At 40.5% G+C, this 21,122-nt stretch overlaps 1 protein-coding gene across 7 annotated transcripts in view; it reads right to left on the reverse strand.

Annotated features, from left to right (window-relative positions):
- LOC138758775 (mesoderm induction early response protein 2-like) overlaps positions 1-21,122 on the reverse strand; it is a 1,136,488-nt gene that overhangs the window by 1,083,326 nt on the left and 32,040 nt on the right. For 3 of the 7 annotated variants that reach the window (XM_069928154.1, XM_069928155.1, XM_069928153.1), the window contains exons 2-3: positions 13,598-13,692; positions 11,795-11,882 (exon numbers count right to left, since the gene is read on the reverse strand). In XM_069928154.1, coding sequence (XP_069784255.1) covers positions 11,795-11,840 — 46 coding nt within the window. In that variant the 5' untranslated portion in view covers positions 11,841-11,882; positions 13,598-13,692. Of the gene's footprint in view, positions 1-11,794; positions 11,883-12,317; positions 12,407-13,597; positions 13,693-21,122 lie in introns of all 7 variants that reach the window. The other 4 variants (XM_069928152.1, XM_069928158.1, XM_069928157.1 and 1 more) reach the window with 2 other exon arrangements.

Genomic DNA, 21,122 nt, shown 5'->3' on the forward strand with positions numbered 1-21,122 from the left:
CCTTTGGTTCATTCTTCACAGCTCTGAGGAATCTGACCATGTTCTACTTTCTTCCCAATGATATTATCTGTACACAGACACTGCAGTGGAAAGGTTGAGCAAAACAGACACAATCTGCACTTTCTGTGCATTATCTGGTTTCTGCATCTCAGTACGTTTACAGAAAAGTTCTTTTCCACAGATGTGTTCGTAGCAGCTTCCACATATCTTGCTCTCAATCTCTGGCTCCACCTGTATACAATTTAACTTTAAAATTATTTTTGCTGCTAGTTTGTCTAAATAACATCAGGGACAAAGCCTGAATCCTTTAATGGCTCAGGCTAAATCAGAGATGAACAAATCTTACTACCCAACATGAATGAAAACCACAACTTCTGAATTATTCCTTCCTCTCTCTCTCACTACTTATGACCTCATTGCTATTAAAACCATGAAACTGGTAGGAATGACCAAAGTACAATGGCCAAAGTCAGAAAATAAAATACAAGAATACAAAAGTAAATAATGATCGCATTGCAGGGAACATGAACAATCTGGCAGAGTGAAGAGAGACAAATTCAAGTGGTTTAAATTAACCATTTGGCAGAGGGGATGTGATGATGTAATGGGGAGGTGTATTATTCTGACTGCTTCTCATGTACAGAATTGCTTGCTATTGGCTATGGCTGTAGAGATGCTCCACCCTACTGGTATAACAGATGGAGATGCTTTCCCACTGGCCAGAACAGTGGTGGCTAAGAGTCTGTTAATAAAAGTCCTATATTAGTATAACACTTGTCTGGTCCATGTCTACGGCATATCAATTTTATTAACAGACTCTCAATCATGGATACTTCCCTGAAACCTGGAAGACTCAAGATAGATCAAGATGCCATCTGAGCTGGAGAAATTTTTCACCACTGGCTCCAGTAATTTGAAGTATACATGTGAGTGAACAATGTTGTGCAAGATGCTGTGAAGATGGACCATCTGGTGGCTCCTCACAAAGAAGTACCTTACTCCATGGTTAGGGAGACAGGCGGTTACCAGAATGCACTGAATCTCCTCAGAACCTATTATTATATGCCACAAAATATTTTGCTTGCAAGACATCAACTTCACTCTCGAAGAGAACAAGCCAGAGAGAGTGAAAATGCTTTTGTGCTCACACTAAGAGGGCTATCCATAGCCTGTGCCCTTGTTGCTGTCACGGCCAAAGCCCACCGAGAATTCTTAATGTTGGATGCATTCATAAGTGGATTGGAGTCAGGGTACATCAGACAACACTTACTGGAGACCCCGGCCTAACCTTTAATGCTGCTCTACAACAATTGAAGACTCTTAGGGCTGCGCTACAAAGTGTTAAGGCCCTTGAAAAGGAAAGTGGTGCTAAAGCGGCTCCCCCGAAGCCCGCCCATAGTGATGATCCACTGCTGAGCGCCACTAAACTGCAGCGTAGAGGCTGCTACTTCTGTGGATTGGCGCTGTATATACGTTCAGTGCCCCATGTAACAAGCCGATTGTGCCAACTGAAGAAAGCAAGGGCACTGGGCTAGAGTCTGCCGGGAGCGAGAATCCTCATTTAGCTCATACCGTGAGTTGAAGAGAAGGAAGAAGAAGCGCATAAGCACTGCTAATAAGCAGGGATGCAGCGTGAGACTGCTGCATTTACTTGGAGAGCCAACGATTCATCCAACATCTCTTCTTCCGAAATCGTGAGTGGAACTGCCAGTGACAAGGTGAGCTGATACATCGCCGCCGCGGGGAGATCCTGTTCTGGCTTCGTTGATGGTAAACCAAGATGAACCTCATGGGCTGAAGCATTTCAGATGAAGGTGAAGGTAAATGGGGAGCCTGTTTGTATGATTCGGGCAGTACTAACAGCTCTATCCACCCTACAACCGCAAGCTCCCTGACCCTTAACCTGTATACATCTAAGCGCAAAATTTCTATGGCTTGTTCCGTGGTTTTGTTTGAAATGCACAGACGCATCTGTCATGATAATGAATATGTATGAGATGTACCGGAAGTCATGTGGTATGAGATAGAGATAAGAACATAAGCAGGAGAACAAAGAAAACGGGAAAATAAAGCCACTGGGAGAAGTTTACCTGATAAACTTGTGTTTAATGTTTCATTAACTTCACATTTCGGGCCACAAATGTGACATTGGCGACGAGGATGAAAGAAGCTTGAAGAAAATTAAAGACTAAACAAGATTACAGAGGATTACAGACAACTTCAAGGTGATAAGAATTTTCTCTTTGTCTCAGTACTTTTGGGGCTGGAATATTTCCTCATGGCTGGTGCAGACGGTGACTTTCTAACACATAGTGGAATTGCTCATTTTGACCCAACTGGTGATGCAAGCACTGTAAGTGTGAAGTGGAAGGCATGGCTAGAAGAATTTGAATCCTACGCCGACAGTCGTGGCCTATTTCTAGATACCGGTACAGTTGAACAAAAAGCGCAGAGAAGGGCGTTACTTCTTTTCACTGCTGGACCTGCAGTTCGGGAAACATTTAAGACACTTTTGAATACTGGAAGAAAGGATGAGTACTGGAAAGCGGTAGATGCATTAAATGCACACTATGTAGTGACACCGAATGCTACATTTCAAAGCCATTTGTTTCGGAGAATGAGACAAGAAGATGGCCAGACAATTGCTCAGTACGTGACGAGACTACGCTAGCTAGCTGTTGGATGCAATTACATGCCAGCTGATTTGGACAACCAATTATTGGATCAAGTCGTACAGCACTGCAGATCAGATAAACTCAGAAGACGTCTACTGGAAAGAGGGAGTGAGTTGGAACTCACCGATGCTTTAACCATTGCTGCTGCATTAGAGGCTGTTGAAGGGCAATTTCATACCACGACCCTGAGAGACAACTCAATCCAGCAAATTAAGAGGCTCTCACATCGCCATAATCAGCCAAGATATACGTCGACACAGGACGTGGAGTGTTATCGATGTGGAAACCGAGGTCACTTTGGAAAAGACCCATATTGCCCGGCCAAACGCAAAGTTTGCAGAAAGTGTAGAGGCAAGGACCACTTTGCAAAGAAGTGCAAAAGCAAGTCCAATGCAGACCAGAAGAGGAAGAGTACAACTTCCAAAGGCAAAGTCTGGGGGAAAGGAAAGTATCCTGGAAAGAAAGATACCATTCGCCAGATAGACGGTGACGATGATGATACCCAGGAGGAACAGAGTTGTTACCAATTTACGTTGAATGAAGTACATCATGAGAAGGTCCCAGTGATCATTGGTGGAGTGACAGTGCAGGTCATTGTAGACTCAGGCAGCGACAGTAATATGATTGATCGACATTTATGGGAGAAGTTGAAAAGGAAAAAGATCATCTGTACCTCAAAGAAGTGTTCCAAGAAACTGTATCCATACACAGCAACCAAGCCATTGCAGACCATTGGATGTTTTACTGCAACTGTTGAAGCTGGAGATAAGTACACCGAAGCACAGTTTATGGTCATAGAAGAGAGGGGAGAACCATTGTTGAGTAGAAGCACAGCGCAAGACCTGGCAATACTTCATATTGGAGCTTGTGTCAATTCAATTCAGTCATACGAGGATATGAAGCAAGAATTCCCTGCAGTCTTCCAAGGAGAAGGAAAGCTGAAAGGTCGACAATTGAAGCTAGCGGTAGATGAAACGGTCAAACCCAAGGCACAACCAATGCGCCGAACTCCGTTTGGACTTCGTGGGAAAGTCGAAGCCAAAATTAAAGAATTGATCGAGCAAGATATTATTGAACCGGTGGAACATTCGACACAATGGGTCAGTCCCGTAGTGATTGTGCCCAAACCAAAGGGTGACATAAGACTATGTGTTGACATGAGAATGGCCAATGAAGCTATAATTAGAGAACGACACCCTATACCAACAGTGGAGGAAATACTTCAAGAACTAACTACCAGCAAGGTATTCTCAAAAATTGATCTGAAATGGGGCTATCATCAATTAGAGCTGGATCCAGGTTCCCGAGATGTAACTACATTTGTGACTCACTGTGGATTGTATCGTTACAAGAGACTATCATTTGGAATTAATGCAGCTTCGGAGATCTACCAGTATGAAATCCATCGAGTGATTCAAGGCATTCCTGGAGTTGCCAACATTTCTGACGACATCATAGTCCATGCACCAACGAAGGAAGAGCATGACAAACGGTTGAGGCGTGTACTATCTAGACTACAGGAAGCAGGCCTTACCGTGAATGGAAACAAGTGCCAGTTCGGTGTGTCAGAAATGGACTTCATGGGACACAGACTTACACGGGAAGGACTAAACCCTGCAGAGGCCAAGGTGAAAGCTATTGCAGAGGCACGTGCACCTCAGAACGCAACAGAGGTGAGGAGTTTCCTGGGATTGGTCAATTTTTGTGCAAAGTTCATTCCTAATTTCGCTACAGTGGCAGAACCACTAAGGAAACTAACCAGGAAAGGTGTACCATTTCATTTTGGATCTGAGCAGAAGAAAGCGTTCACAGTGCTGAAGCAAAGCCTGACAGATGCAAAAACTCTTGGATATTACGATCCGGCGGCATCAACCAAAGTCATAGCGGATGCCAGCCCGGTTGGTTTAGGAGCCGTGTTGGTCCAGATGCATGATGGAGGACCAAGAATCATTGCCTATGCCAGCAGATCGTTATCAGATGTGGAGAGAAGATACTCTCAGACAGAGAAAGAAGCACTCGGACTTGTATGGGCCTGTGAGAGGTTCCATGCATATTTATACGGCATTGAATTTGAACTCATCACAGATCATAAGCCATTAGAGGTGATCTATGCACCTAGATCCAAACCATGTGCCAGAATAGAGAGATGGGTACTCAGACTACAACCCTACAAATATAAAGTAATCCACATTGCAGGGAAAACAAACATTGCTGATCCACTGTCCAGATTGGTGAAGGATAGTGGTCCACAATCCAAGTCAGAATTGGGAAAAGAAACAGAGCTTTGTGCGCTTCGTAGCTATTCAGGCGACACCGAAAGCTGTGACTACGAAGGAAGTCGAGAGAGAATCCGAACCTGATCCAGAACTCATGGAAGTAAGAGAATGCATACAGAGTGGACAATGGGACAAGTGTACTCACAAGGCTTACATTCCCATTAGAGACGAACTTTGTTGCATCGGACAGTGTGTATTAAGAGGTTGCAGATTGGTGATACCGCAAAGATTGAGACCGAAGATCGTATCCTTAGCGCATGAAGGACACTTAGGTATTGTTGGTACCAAGCAAAACCTCAGGACCAAGGTATGGTGGCCAGGTTGTGATAAAGACGCAGAGAGATTTGTTAAAACTTGTCATGGATGTCAAATCACAAGTAGGAGTAATCCACCAGAACTGATCCGGAGTACGCAATTTCCGACAGGACCATGGATCGACGTAGCTGTTGATTTTCTTAGACCTTTACCGACGGGTGAATCAATTATGGTAGTGATAGATTACTACAGCAGATACTATGAGTACGTGGTGTTGAAGTCCACAACCACTGAAAAAACAATACAAGTGTTAGCAGAGATATTCGCAAGATATGGATTACCTGTTACATTATACTCTGACAATGGTCCACAATTCATTTCAGAGACATTTTCAGAATACATGAGGACCACAGTTATCCACCATCATAAAGTAACTCCGAAATGGCCGCAAGCCAATGGAGAAGTAGAGAGACAAAATCAGTCCATTGAAAAACGATTGAGGATTGCACACGCAGAAGGACAAAATTGGCGAGAAGCATTGCTATCTTATGTGGCTGTCTATCGAGCAACGCCTCATGCAAACACTGGAAAAAGTCCTGCAGAAGCATTTTTTGGAAGAAAGATCCGCACAAAAATGCCAGAAATAAAGGAAATCCGAGACAACCAGGAGATGAGGGACCACGATGCTGAAAAGATAGGTGCAGCAAAGCTGTACACAGATTCGAAACATGGAGCCAAGTACTCAGACATCATGCCAGGAGATAATGTTCTAGTGAGGCATGAAACTGGTGGTAAGTTAGACACACCTTATTACCATCAACCCTATACTGTCGTATCCAGAAGTGGCAGTATGGTGACAGTCAAGTCTCCGACTGGAGTCCTGTATAAGAGAAATGTATCAGGTGTAAAAAGGTACCAGTCCAGAGATACATCGAGCGAAGAGGTTGAAAGGCCAATACGAGATGCTGAAACTGAGAGACCTGATGATGTTCCAGAGGCAGTTACCAGCACTCCTGATGAAGTGACTAGAGCGCCAGAAACACCCGAAGCCGTGGCGAGCAGTATTTTCGACGCTGAGAGTGAACAACCGAGAAGCGACGACAATATCGCAGGCAGGCCGAAACGAAACCGGAAAGTGCCCAAACGATACGAAGACTTTGTGCCATAGTTTTAATAAGAACTTTGGGACAGTAATTTAATCTTATATCATAAAGTGCATGTATGAATGTTGTAGGAAGTAAATTTTATGTAGTTGAGTTATAGTATTACCATTAGTTACGATGTTTGTATGTTTCCGAGGGATATTGGTAAGTGAAGGTAAAGTTTATTTCTGATTAAAGGAGGGATGTCATGATAATGAATATGTATGAGATGTACCGGAAGTCATGTGGTATGAGATAGAGATAAGAACACAAGCAGGAGAACAAAGAAAACGGGAAAATAAAGCCACTGGGAGAAGTTTACCTGATAAACTTGTGTTTAATGTTTCATTAACTTCACATTTCGGGCCACAAATGTGACAGCATCCACCACAGAAATAGGCTTTTACCTATGCTGATTGCACTGGAGAACAAAGATTTTGTTTCCTGAACATTTTTACGTAAATTTTATGGAATTGTGGCTGCTGATCACGAAAATTACCTTAAAAATTTCCTATCACATACAATCTGTTTTAGATATAACCTATGACTCAAGAATACAAAACAAAGCAGAAAATTTATTTTCTGCATTTGCACTTGGACTTCTTCCTTCTGATCTTGGTGTAGACATTGCAACTATTTAAAAGTAGTATCAGGGCAACTGGAATCCATCAATGCTGGTCAACTATGTTGGACACTGACACGAGAGGCATCAGATGCTGAGTACAAACAAAAATCACCAGCAAAATTGTTTTTAGGTCAGTTGAACAAACACAATATGACAGCAGCATTATGTGATTAAACATGTTAAATTCAATAAAAGTTAATTTCATGTTTCCCCTATGCAAATCTGAAATGATCTTTTTGTGTTCAGGTGGAAGGTGTTTATCATAACCTCCAATTATTTTCAGGAAGAAAAGCTTTTGAAAGAATTGGTTGTCCACTGATAATTATCTTGTTTTCCTATTTTTGGTACACAGTCGGACACAATCTGTTTGCTAATAATTTTGCTATTATCTTATAATCTGAATTAAGTTGAGATATTGGTCTATATGATGGTGCTGTTAGTGGATTCTTCCCAGTCTTTGGTATTACTGTAATTATTACTATCTTAGAAGATACACAAAACTTGCCAGATTCATACATCTGGTTCATTACTTCCAGGAGAGGAGGAATTAATAACTCTAAATGTTTTATAGAATTCTATTGGGAATCCATCCTCTCCAGGTGTTTTATTATTCGGCAGATTTTTTAATATATCCTGTACTTCCTCTATTTCAAATGGCTTTATCAGTTTGCTTTGCTCCTCTTCTTGCAATTTTGGCAGTTCAATTTTAGCTAAAAACTCATTTATTTTATCATCTTTCCCCTCGTTCTCAGTTTGGTATAATTGTTCATAAAATTCCTTAAAGTTCTCATTAATCTCCATTGGATTATATGTAATTTGTTTGTCTTTTTTCCTTAATGCCAATACAATTCTTTTAGCTTGTTCTGTTTTAAGTTGCCAGGCTAATATTTTGTGTGTTTTTTTTCTCCTAGCTCATAATACTTTTGCTTTATTTTCATTATGTTCTTCTCCACCTTATACATTTGTAATGTTTCGTATTTTTTTTTGTCTGCCAATTCTCTTCCTTTTGACATATCGTCCCTTGTTGCTAGTTCTTTTTCTGCACTTACTATCTCCCTTTCCAACTGTTCTATTTTCCGATTGTAGTCCTTTTTCATCTTAGTTACATAACTTATTATCTGCCCTCTAATGAAGGCTTTCATTGCATCCCATAATATAAATTTCTCTTTCACTGATTCCGTATTTATTTCAAAGTACATTTTAATTTGGCGTTCAATAAATTCTCTAAATTCCTGTCTTTTAAGTAGCATGGAGTTTAACCTCCATCTATATGTTCTTGGTGGGATGTCCTCAGTTCTATTGTTAATAACAGGGGTGAATGATCAGATAGCAATCTAGCTTTATATTCAGTTTTCCTAACTCTCCCTTGAATATGGGCCAACAACAAAAACATATCAATCCTTGAGTATGTTTTATGCCTACTTGAATAATATGAGTATTCCTTCTCCCTTGGATGCTGCCTCCTCCATATATCCATAAGTTTCATTTCGTGCATTGATTTAACCATAAATTTGGCCACGTTATTCTTTTTGCTAGTCTTTTGTCCAGTTTTATCCAACATTGGATCCAAATTAAGGTTAAAATCCCCTCCTATCAATATATTCCCCTGCGTATCTACAATCTTCAAAAAAATATCTTGCATAAACTTTTGATCCTCTTCATTAGGTGCATATATATTGATCAAATTCAAAAATTCTGAATATATCTGACACTTTATCATTACGTACCTCCCTGCTGGACCTATTGTTCCTCCTCTATTTTGATTAGTAGATTTTTATTAATTAATATAGCTACACCTCTGGCTTTTGAAATTATATGATGCTGCCGCTACGTGCCCTACCAGTCTCTCCTTAATTTATTATTTTCCACTTCAGTTAGATGCATTTCCTGCACAAATGCTATGTCTATTTTTTTCTTTTTTTCCAGGAAATTTAATAGCCTTTTCCATTTAATTTGGTTATGTATTCCATTAATATTTATAGTCACACTGATAATTACCAAGTATTCATTCATCCCCATCTCATTTTCTAGCACTTTGTCCATGACTTCAAGTTCTCCTCCAGATGCTTCTTGGGCATCCCTGTCTCCATCTTCTCAGACAGTGAATTCAGGATTCTATCCACTCCAGATGACAACATTTTTCAGATCCCTCTACATACTTGCTCTGCACCTTAAACCTACATCCTCTGGTTTTGGCAATCTCTGACAGAGGAAAGGTTTCTTACTATAGAAACATAGAAGATAGGAGCAGGAGTAGGTCATTCGACCCTTCGAGCCTGCTCCGCCATTCAACGAGATCATGGCTGATCTTAAAGTTCAGTACCCCGTCCCCGCCTTCTCTCCATACTATGTGCCCTATCTTTTGGTCCATACAAGTTTTATACATTTACCAAGTCCCCCATCCCTCTCGCCTCCTCAGCTATAAGGGAAATAAATCAAATCAAATGAATCATAATTTATTGTCATGAACAAATCACAAAATTTGTTGTTTTGCAGCAGCGTCACAGTCCAACATTTATATCAACCATAAAAATAGTGTGTGAAAAGGCACACACTATGTTGTGTGTCTCTTTGGTTCATTAATGATTCAGGAATATGTTAGCAGCAAGGAAGAAGCTGTCCTTAGTGCTTGTCTTTAGGCTACTGTCCCTTTTTCTCCCTCAATGGTATCAGAGTGAAGAGGGCATGGCCTGGGTGGTGAAGGTCCTTGAGGATAGAGGCTGCTTTATTGACACCGCCCCATGTAGATGTCCTTGATGGAGTGAAGTCTAATGCCCATGATGTTGGAGGCTGAGTTAACAACCCTCTGAAGTTCCCCCCACCACCCCCCCTCCAAAGGTGAGCGTTGGAATCTCCATACCAGACATTGATGCAACCACCCAGAATGCTCTCCATGGTACACCTGTAGAAGTTTGAGAGTCTTGGGTGATGTATTGAATCTCCTCAAGCACTTCACAAAGTATAGCCACTGGCAGGCCTTCTTCATGATCACATTGACATGGAGGCTCCAGGACAGATCCTCAAAGATGCTGACACCCAGGAATTTGAAGTTCTTGACCCTCTCCACTACTCAATGAGGACTGGGTCTTGTACCCCTGACTCCCTCCTGAAGTCCACAATCATCTCCTTGGTTTTGCTAATGTTGAGGTCAAGGTTGCTGATGTGACACCACTCAACAAGCGATCTATCTCCCTCCTATATGCTTCCTTATTGTTGTCAGCAGAATCAAAAACAACAATGGTGTAATTGGCAAATTTGTAGATAGCATTGGAAATTGTGCTTGGCCATACAGTCCTGGGTGCGTAATGAGTAGAGCAGTGGCTAAGCCCTCATCGAGGTGCACCTGTGTTGATTGTCAGTGAGGAGATAACGTTGTTTCCAATGCATAATGACTGCGGTCTTCAGATGAGGAAGTTAAGGATCCAGTTGCAGACGGGATGCAGAGGCCCAGGCTTTGAAGCTTGTTGACCAGCACTGAGGTAATAATGGTGTTGAAGGCTGAGCTGTATTCAATGAAGAGCAGCCACATGTATGAGTTGCTGATGTTCAGGTGATCCAGAGCTGAGTGGAGAGTCAGTAATATTGTGTCTGCTGTGGAGCGATAGTGACGATGGGTGAATTGCAGTCCTTTGCTTAGGTAAGTGTTAATTCTGGCCATACCGACTTCACAAAGCATTTCATCACAGTAAACGTTAGTGCTACGGGATGATAGTTATTGAGGCAGCTCACTCTACTCTTCTTGGGCACCAGGGAGATTGATGCCCCTTTGAAGCAGATGGGAACTTCTGACTGCAGCAATTAGAAATTTAAAAGTCTCTGAAGCATTTCATCACGGTAAATGTTAGTGCTACGGGATGATAGTTATTGAGGCAGCTCACTCTACTCTTCTTGGGCACCAGGGAGATTGATGCCTCTTTGAAGCAGATGGGAACTTCTGACTGCAGCAATGAGAAATTTAAAAGTCTCTGAAGCATTTCATCACGGTAAATATTAGTGCTACGGGATGATAGTTATTGAGGCAGCTCACTCTACTCTTCTTGGGCACCAGGGTGATTGGTGCCCCTTTGAAGCAGATGGGAACTTCTGACTGAAGCAATGAGAAATTTAAAAGTCTCTGAAGCATTTCATCTCGGTAAATGTCAGTGCTACGGGGTGATAGTTATTGAGGCAGCTCACTCTACTCTTCTTGGGCACCAGGGTGATTGGTGCCCCTTTGAAGCAGATGGGAACTTCTAACTGCAGCAATGAGAAATTTAAGTCTCTGAAGCATTCCATTCAAAATCCTGGGGAATTTTCTGTATATCCTGCCCAGTGCAATTATAGTGTGGTGACTAGAATAGCACACAATGTTCCAGCTCTGGTTTTTTGTTGCCTGGAGTATTGTGTACACTTTTAGTCTCTTTATCCAAGAAAGGATAGACTTGCCAGAGAAGATGGTTACCCTAAATGAAGATTTAGGACCAGGAAGCACAGTTGGAATATAATGAATAGGTTTGTTTGGAAATGAAAGGAGGAAACATTAATTCACTTAGAGGATGGTGAACCTTTGGGATTCTCGATTCTGGAGGATTATGTTCATTCAAAACAGGGATCAATAGCAAGAGAATTCAAGGATATGATAATGGTGCTAAAAGTGGCACAAAGGTCAAAGTTCAGTCATGCCCCTGATGAACGGAGAAAGTTGAAAGGCCTACTTCTGCTGTTATCCCTTATTTCTCAAGCCACTTCATGTCTTACACAAACAAAATCATTCACCAAAGCATAAATTGTTTCAGTGAAGAAAAAATAGTTACATTTATGAGATCAGTTTGCTTACTATACCTCCGCCAGACTGATGTCTCTTTTCTAAGGAACATAGATTCTGCATTCGATACAACACCACACGAGGACTCTGTCTGCCAACACAGGCCTAAAAATACAAAATAAAAAACAATTAACTTTGTGCACAATAGAAACTGTTATCAAACTTTAGAATACTATTACAGGTCAAGTACCCCTTAACCAAAATGCTTGGGACCAAGACATTTTTTGGATTTTTTCAGATTTTGGAACAATGGAACTAATCAGTTCAGCGGCATCAGCAGAATACTTGGATCAGCGGATAAACAACAACAAACAACGGCTGGTTTTTCGAGCGCTGAAATAACGCATAACACATAAGTGGAAAATTCACATGAAATAATGTTTAGTACTTACCAAAAAAAAACACTTGATCTCTGCTTACAAAAAAAGGCCACCTCCCCACCATTGTCACCTCCCCTCTGTCGCCATCGGTCCCTGACTAGGGTCCCCACTCCTGCCCGGGAGCCCAAGGTCCCCGCTCCTGCCCGGAACGGCACCGCACCTGATGTTGAGAACAGAGTCGCCGTCGCCGACTCCGGCTGCCGTCGATGCTGAAGACTTGGATCCAGCTCCATTTGGCATCTTCCCAGCCTGAAGCAAAGATTCTGTTTTATTCTTTTTACAATTATTTTAATCAAACTGGCCCCAGAGTGTCAGAGTCCCCCATGAGCAAGTCAGTATTGAATTTTTTTTTTTTACCACTTGTGATGTTATGTCGGTGCTTTAAAAAAAAATTGGTGTCTGGATCTTTTCAGTTTTTGGATCTTCGGATAAAGGGTACTCGACCTCTACCCACTAATGTAGTTACTCAACATCAAATATTGAAATATACATTTATAGTTACATTTATAGTAAAGCATATCCATATTTAATACCAAAATCAAAAGAGCATTAAAATTCAGAGCACATGAAACTAAATATTCCTCAATATTCTGAACACTCCCATCAATTAAAACCTGACTTACTCAAGGTGCAAAGCATAAACAGCATCTTATCCTTTAATTTATGCCACGCACTGTCAAAGTGTGGCCTTCTATCTTAATTGCATGCCAGCAAAACTGTCCATTTTGAAGCTGTGGTTTTTATGGATCAGCCATTCTCACCCTTTTTTTGGGCTATGGCCCTCTTAGAACTTTGAGCAAAGTTTATGGATGCCCTTCTGCGTGAAGCAGCCATGCTTAGTTGGTTTCTCCGTATCTCTCTCCTTCTTACTGCATAAGAAGTATTTTATGATTTCAGTCCATGCCCCCTCTTAACTTTGCTGTGGCCCCCAGGGCCCCCGTTGAGAATGGCTGGCATGGATAATCCACAATGACTCGATACTTAAAATTATATCATAGCTAAAGAAAAAAGATCACCTCCAAACACAAGTTTCTCACAACCCTGTGACCAGTGACATCCAGTTCTACCTCAGTGGCACAGTTGGCCTAGCAGCTAGTGCAATGTAATTTCAGCACCAGTTTGTACATTCTCCCCATATCTGTGTGGGTTTCCTGTGGGCGCACCAGATTCCCCCCCCCCCACCCTTCAAATCGTAAGGAGGTTATAGGTTAATTGGGATAGTTTGGTGGCACAGACTCATGGGCTGGAAGGACTTGTTATCATGCTGTGTGACGAAATGATAATCTCCTTCAATCCCATAGAAATGTCAGACAATTGTGAAAACAAAAGGTGTTGGACATTTTGGGTCAAAGACCCTTCATGTTCTGACAAAGGTCTGGGCTTTGGATAAAAGATCTTCAACCTGAAATGTTAACCCCTTTTCTTCAGATGCAACCTTACCTGCTGAGCATTTCCATCATTTTCTTTTTATTTTAGATTTCCATCATCAGTGGTTTCTTCTGTAATTTTCACATCATGAGATTCCCTCCAAAAAGCTATCATGAAAACAAGAATTTGGTATAATTCTATTCTCTAGTCACAGATTCCATTCCCATCTCTGGTAGGAAATAATCCAAGAACTAGGTCATTCACATCAGTGATGCTGTATCTGATCCAGAGATGAACTAGCAAGACCATTTTCTACCTTCTTCACCCAATGTCACCCAGACCACAACTTAACTATTGTGATACCCCAACCATGCCTAGGTTTCCTCTCCATTTGTCTATTTCAATGCTCTTTTGGCAGACCTCCCATCATCCATAAGATGATGTTATCCAAAAAATTGATGCTCTTAAGTAACAAGCCAATTCATCAATTGCCAGTGATCACTCAGTACAGCTATTTATTCAAAATTCTCATCCTCATTGTCAAATTTATCCAGAATCTCAACTTCTCCAGTTCTAGTCCTATCACTTCTCAATCCAAGCATCTTGTACATTGCTGACATTAACCTCTGCATCACTGCTAGTTAGTGTTCACCTGCCTCATCCCCAAACTCTGGAATTACCTGTTTAAAATCATTCAATATCACTCTTTTTGATGTTCCTTAATAGTTATTACTTTAATAACTATCTTTACATCTCATTTCAGAGCATATTAAACAAATTGCTTGATAATGCACAAATGAAATTCCTCAAGGTTTCACTAGATTAAAGACATTATGTAAATGTATTGTTTGGTTGTTTTGTCCATCCTGACACCTAAGTGTCAGCCTATAATGATGGCTCTGTGGGATTACAAGAATGTAATAAAGCTCATCCATTTATAACAAGGTAATTTCCAACTGTTATTCAGAATACAACTTCCACATTTTAACAGGCTGAAACTATTTTCACCCCACTTAATGCCCATCAAGGATTATACAACAGCAATTCTATTGGTAGTAAGTAATGCACAAAGACATTGCAAACCAATGGATAATTTGCAATCAGAATCAATTCAAAATTGTAGGCAAGTACTGGAAAGTGCTGGAAAAACCCAGATCACACAATATACATAGAAAGTAAAAGGTAGTCAACCTTTCAGTGCCCTTCTTCAAGAGTGCAGAAAACCAGGCAGATATCCTGTTAAGAGTGAAACATGAAAGTCTGCAGACACCGTGATTTGAAATAAAAATACGATGCTGGAGAAACTCAGCAGGTCTGACAGTGTACTTTATATAGGAAAAGGAGGACACATAAACAAAGTTTTGGGCTTGAGCCTTTCAAGGTACGAGCAAAATGTGGGCAGGTGCCCGAACAAAGTGGTGGAGGGGAGGAGCTCAGGGCTACAGGCAGGATAAGGGAGGGAGGACACCACAGTAAATGGGGGTGGGAAGGATGAACACAGAACTACATTCCTTCAATTTTCCACCCCTTCCCAGCACCTTTTTATTCAAATGCCTGATTTTAAAAAAAATTTATTTAAAGATTTTATCACATGAATATAACAAAAAAAAATTACATTTAAAGAAAAATAAAAATAAAATAATTATTACAACACAGCATTAATGACCTAACTTAAATTAGTCTAACCCCCCACCATATATACGGTCACTAAAAAAAATCTAAATATAAAAAAAACCCCACCCCTCCCCCCAAAATAAAGAGTGAAGAATTAATAAAATTAATAATATTATATATAAAAAACACTCACAAACAAACAAAAAAATAACAGATAAAAATACTAATAAAAAAAAGTTATTAAATCTAAAATATCACACATAAAACATATTTAAGTCAAACTTAATTGCATGTACTTAACAAATAGAGTCCACTTCAGCTTATAAAAAGACATCTTATCTTGAATTGAAAAAGATATCTTTTCCATAATTAAACAAGACTTCATCTCTCAATACCACCTATCTAAGGTTAATATATTTCTACTTTCCAAGTAAGCGCTATACATTTCTTGACCACCACTAAGGCTAAATAAATAAAAGAAATCTGATAATCAATTAAGCCTAAGTCAATTAATGATTGCATATTCCCTAATAAAAATATATCAGGATCTAATACAACATAGATATTATATAAACTATTAAAAATAGATTGAATACCTTTCCAAAACTGTTGCAATCAATCACAAAACCAAACAGTATGTGTTAAAGGAACAAGTTGGTTATTATATAATGGCTTAATTACTCTTAGATACTTGTCCAATAAAGGCTCCAATACCACATTTAAATCTCCCCCAATCATCACATTAGAGTTCAATTGTCCAAGTAATAAAGACATATCCACAACAAAAGCTGTATTCTCAACATTTGGAGCATAAACATCAAGCAAAGTCCAAGCCTCGTTAAAGATTGTACAATTCAGTTTTAATAATCTTCCACCATTTTTCTCTTCATTCTGTAACTGAAATAGTAGATTCTTGTGCACCAAAATTGCCACTCCTTTTGCCTTTGAATTAAATGAATAAAAAAAAACTTGTCCAACCCATTCACATTTAAGTTTCAAATGTTCCTTATCTGTTAAATAAATTTCCTGCAAAAAAGGCACATCAACTTCTAATTTTTTTAAGTAAGCAAATACTTTCTTACGCTTAATAGGATTATTTAAACCCTGGACATTTAGAGAAGCAAACTTTAATTTAAACCTTTCTTACAACAACACAACAAGAAAAAAAGAGAAAAAAAAAACAAGAAAAAACCCCTCTCCTTATCCCCTCTTAAAACTACAGCAAAAAAAAGGAAATTATTTAAAAAAAAAGAAACTTCACTCCTTAATCCAAAAATTAATAATAAAAAAAAAAATAGGTAGGAGGTTACAACTACCTCCTCCTGTCTGAACCGCACAATGCGGTAACTCCCACAAAATATTGGGTGTGAGATAACTCGCACGTAGCCCACCCAGTTCCCTCTCCTAACTCCCATTTCACATTAAACTATCATCATTATCTAAATCTTCTCAGAATTTTTTTTTTAATATAATCAGCTTTGCCACTCCGACCACCATTGCTTCCATTTCTTTTTGAAATTCGGTCTCTTTGGAGACCGTGGAGGACTATGTCGTTCCTGGAATTGCATGATTGGTAACAGTTGAGCAAAGTCCATAGCTTCTTTAGGGTTATCAAAAAATTTTGGTTGATATCCATCCTGAAAAATCTTCAATACTGCAGGGTATCTAAATGTTGCTTTATATCCTTTTTTCCATAACACTTCTTTCACAGAATTAAATTCACGTCATTGAGACATAACTTCTTGACTCAAATCCGGATAAAAAAAAACACGATTGTTCTGGACCATCAAAGGAGATCTACTTTGTTGCGCATTTCTAATAGCCACACGCAAAATTGTCTCTCTATCATAATAGTTTAAACAACAGACCAGAACAGGTCTTGGATTCTGTCCTGGAAAAGGCTTTCTTCTCAGGGCTCGGTGAGCACGTTCCAGTATTAAACCTTCCGGGAACTTAACTTGTCCTAACACTTGTGGAATCCAATCGGTAAAAAATTTTCTTGGTTTTGATCCTTCTATATCTTCTGGCAAACCAATAATTTTTACGTTGTTCCGTCTAGACTGATTCTCCAAATAATCAACCTTTTTCGCTAAATTTTTATTCTGAATTTGTAAAATTTCAATTGTTTTATTTACGTCTTGTATTTGATCTTGTACCTCAACTATACCTTGGTCACAAACATTCGTTTCAAGCTTAAAAGCTCCATAATCAACCATCTGTTAGGTATTAATATCCACCAAGGTATTAAGCTTAGTATTAACTTGAACCAAAAATTTACCTATCTCTTTGATTGAAGAAGATAACTTAAATTCAAGATTCTTAATAAGCATATCAACTGGAATAGATTCAGGCAAAATAGGGTCCTACTGTTTCTGAATAACCAGAGGGTCTTCTAATCTTTCCCTTAGTTTAACTGCTTTTCTTGAAGTATGACTCTGTGTAGAAACCCCTGCCACAACCTCCTCAGCAGTATCAGAAGACTGATAGTCAGGGTTATCCTTAACCCATATTACATCAAAAGCCTTCATTGAAGCATTCAATCTGTTGAAGTCTTCATAACTGGTGGTGCATTTCGCAGCGCCACCGCTACATCAATCGGTGGACTTCTCTTTAAAGTCGGGTCTTCAGCTGGCGGCATTCCAGCTGTTCCAACTGTCAAAGGTTCAGTGACAGCGCTCATAGCGGGCGTTGATTGAAATACACGCGTCTGGCTAGCCCTTTGTTCCAAAGGCTGCCAGGCGCCATCTTTAAAGAGCCCTACCGGTACAGAGCGAAGCTCCGTTGCCGAATCTTGCACTTCTCCTCTTGGATCCATTCCACGCTGAGTCCTGGTTTCTTGTAAACAGGTAGGCTCAGATAACTTCGGGAAATGTAATTTCTTAGCGATCTGTTGCCATTTTCTTTTACTTTTATTTTAGCAATTGTACCATTAGAAGCTAGTTCAACACCTCTAACTATTTATAAACTTTTTAGAAAGTTTCAACAGGCACTTATAGACAAAACAATAACAAAGAGTCAGGAGAGGACTGGAAGGCACGTCTATTCCTTACGCCATCTTGCCACGCCCCCCAAATGCCTGATTTTTGATAGTCCGAAAGAAGGGCCCAAAATGTTGCCTACATTTTACTTTCTACAAATGCTGCACGACCTGCTGAATTTCTCAATTTGTGTCCTGCACTGTCCTCAGAATCTGCAGATTTTCTTGCTTCTCTCAAAATTATGGATCATTTTTTAAAATCGTTAATGCAAAAATGATGTATTCTGCAAACTATATCCTTAGTCCATTTTTAGCATCAAGCCTCTCTCCACATTGTAATACAGTTGTGTCATTTGTGTAACAAACTGTAAACCTAAATAACAGGTTCTAAAATGACAGGGAAAAATCAATTTGAGGTTAGCATTTTAAAAAAAAAAGACTTGGTTTTGCATTTCCTATATGCCTTTGGGCAATATGGAATCAACAGGATTATTTAGTCCAATTCTTACCAAGTAAGGGGGTGCGCAAATCAATAAAATTGGAAACATTTTTAATAATTGCAGCTAATCAAATGTCTGTAAGAACACATTGCCTGAAAGTAAATTTATTGCATACTTGCATCAAAAGTGATTTTAGTTATTATCCGCTTAGACAAGATTGAAAAATATTAAATGTAATTATAGTATGCAATGTAATAAAGCAAGGAATGAAATTCTACTACAAAGAAGTAGAGGGATGGAAACTCTACTTTTCCAGTGGTTATCCTGGACTGTAGCCTTTGGAAGACTACACAAAAGAGTCTGGAAAAACAACCAACTGAAAAACCTCACAAAGATAAGCGTAAATACCCACACTCCTGTTCGGCTCCGAATCATGGGTCCTCTACCGGCACCACCTACGGCTCCTAGAACGCTTCCACCAGCGTTGTCTCCGCTCCATCCTCAACATCCATTGGAGCGCTTACATCCCTAACGTCGAAGTACTCGAGATGGCAGAGGTCGACAGCATCGAGTCCACGCTGCTGAAGATCCAGCTGCGCTGGATGGGTCACGTCTCCAGAATGGAGGACCATCGCCTTCCCAAGATCGTGTTATATGGCGAGCTCTCCACTGGCCACCGTGACAGAGGTGCACCAAAGAAAAGGTACAAGGACTGCCTAAAGAAATCTCTTGGTGCCTGCCACATTGACCACCGCCAGTGGGCTGATATCGCCTCAAACCGTGCATCTTGGCGCCTCACAGTTTGGCGGGCAGCAACCTCCTTTGAAGAAGACCGCAGAGCCTACCTCACTGACAAAAGGCAGAGGAGGAAAAACCCAACACCCAACCCCAACCCACCAATTTTCCCCTGCAACCGCTGCAATCGTGTCTGCCTGTCCCGCATCGGACTTGTCAGCCAAACGAGCCTGCAGCTGACGTGGACTTTTTACCCCCTCCATAAATCTTCGTCCGCGAAGCCAAGCCAAAGAAAAAGAAAGGCTCCACATTATTATATCCTTTCAGCAACACTTTCTCATAGATCACAAAAACTTGGTGGCTCAAAACATCTATCGAATTTATGCGATTGTCCATCCAAAGAGACACAGCGGCATCTTCCAGCTCCAGTCAGTAATTACACAATTGGGAATAAACTTGTTCTGAAAAATTAGTTCCTGCCTGGACTTACTTCTGAACTCAGCATTGGTCAAGGACTTGAGAAGTATGAAAGCAGTGATAGATGTGAAATTGAAGAAGGCCTTTTGATTGGTTGAGGCATCTCATCATATATTCAAGGGCTCCAGTACAAGACTTCTTTTTCTGTCCATTAAAACCACTATCCCATTCAGCCAAAAGAACTTCAACAGTCTGTTGTGCTCCCCTCCCTTCATACTAACTTTCACAGAGAGCTGGATAAATATTTAAAATACAGGGAAGCAATTGAAAAAGAGTAGCAGAGATGAGGGGAAATTAACTGGTTAATTCTTTCCAATAAGATATGAACAAGGGTTGCACCATCTTCGGGATTAAGGGCAACTTGCTTTCTTTTTGAATTTGTGGATTTTGAGACAGTTTATCAGGTCAGTGTAACTTGTCCGCACAGGAAATGTGCAGCAAATGAGAGGGTAGTTTCTTTTGCTGGTTATACAGGGGGCTGACTGTGTGTGTACCAGATGCATCAAGCTTCTCATTATCACCTTGAATGCTTCTTGCCCACTCTGAGTGGCCATGGGCCTGAAGATCCTAGAAATCAATGATGTTTCACTTCAGGCAAGCTCTGAGCATATGCTCAAATCATTACTTCTGCCTGGCTAGTAATCTCCTCCCAAGGCTCCTAAAAGTCAGAAGACTGGTAACTGGGTGTCTGTTAGTAGAGGGAAGGGAATAGGCAGATAAGTGCAGAGGACCCCCTCTATGGCCATTCCCCTCAATGATAAGTATACTAATTTGGATTTTGCCTGGAGGGGGGAGGAGGAAGAGACAATCTATCAGGGACCAGTCGTAGTGGTCACATCACAGAGGATGGCTCCTCAGCTCAGAAGGGAAGTGGGTGGGGGGGTGGAGGGAAAGAAGAGGAGAGCTATGGTAATTGGGGATTCATTGGTTAAGCAAGCGGTTTGGTAGGTGAGATCAAGACTCTCGGATGGTATGTTGCCTCCCAGGTGCCATGGTCAGGGATGTCTCTGATTGAGTTCATAGCATTCTGGAGGGGGAGATGTTGTGATCCACATGGGAACCAATGACATGGATAAGAGTAGGGATGAGGACCTGAAAAGGGAATTAGGAAGTGAAAAGCAAGACCTCAGAGGTGGTAATCTCAGGATTGCTGTCTGAGCCACGTGCTAAAGATAGTAGGAACAGGAAGTTATGGTACTGTACCCAAATGCATGGAGCATTAGGAATAAAGCCAATGTCTTGCTGAACAGCCACAGATTGAAATATATGACAATGCAACTTAGAATAGAGGGGGTGGCATGGCCCTGATGGCAAGCAATGATATTAAATCACTAGGATCAAATGGTAGAATCCT

Source organism: Narcine bancroftii, chromosome 3, assembly GCF_036971445.1.
Source record: "Narcine bancroftii isolate sNarBan1 chromosome 3, sNarBan1.hap1, whole genome shotgun sequence".
NCBI classification, from domain to species: Eukaryota; Metazoa; Chordata; class Chondrichthyes; order Torpediniformes; family Narcinidae; genus Narcine; species Narcine bancroftii.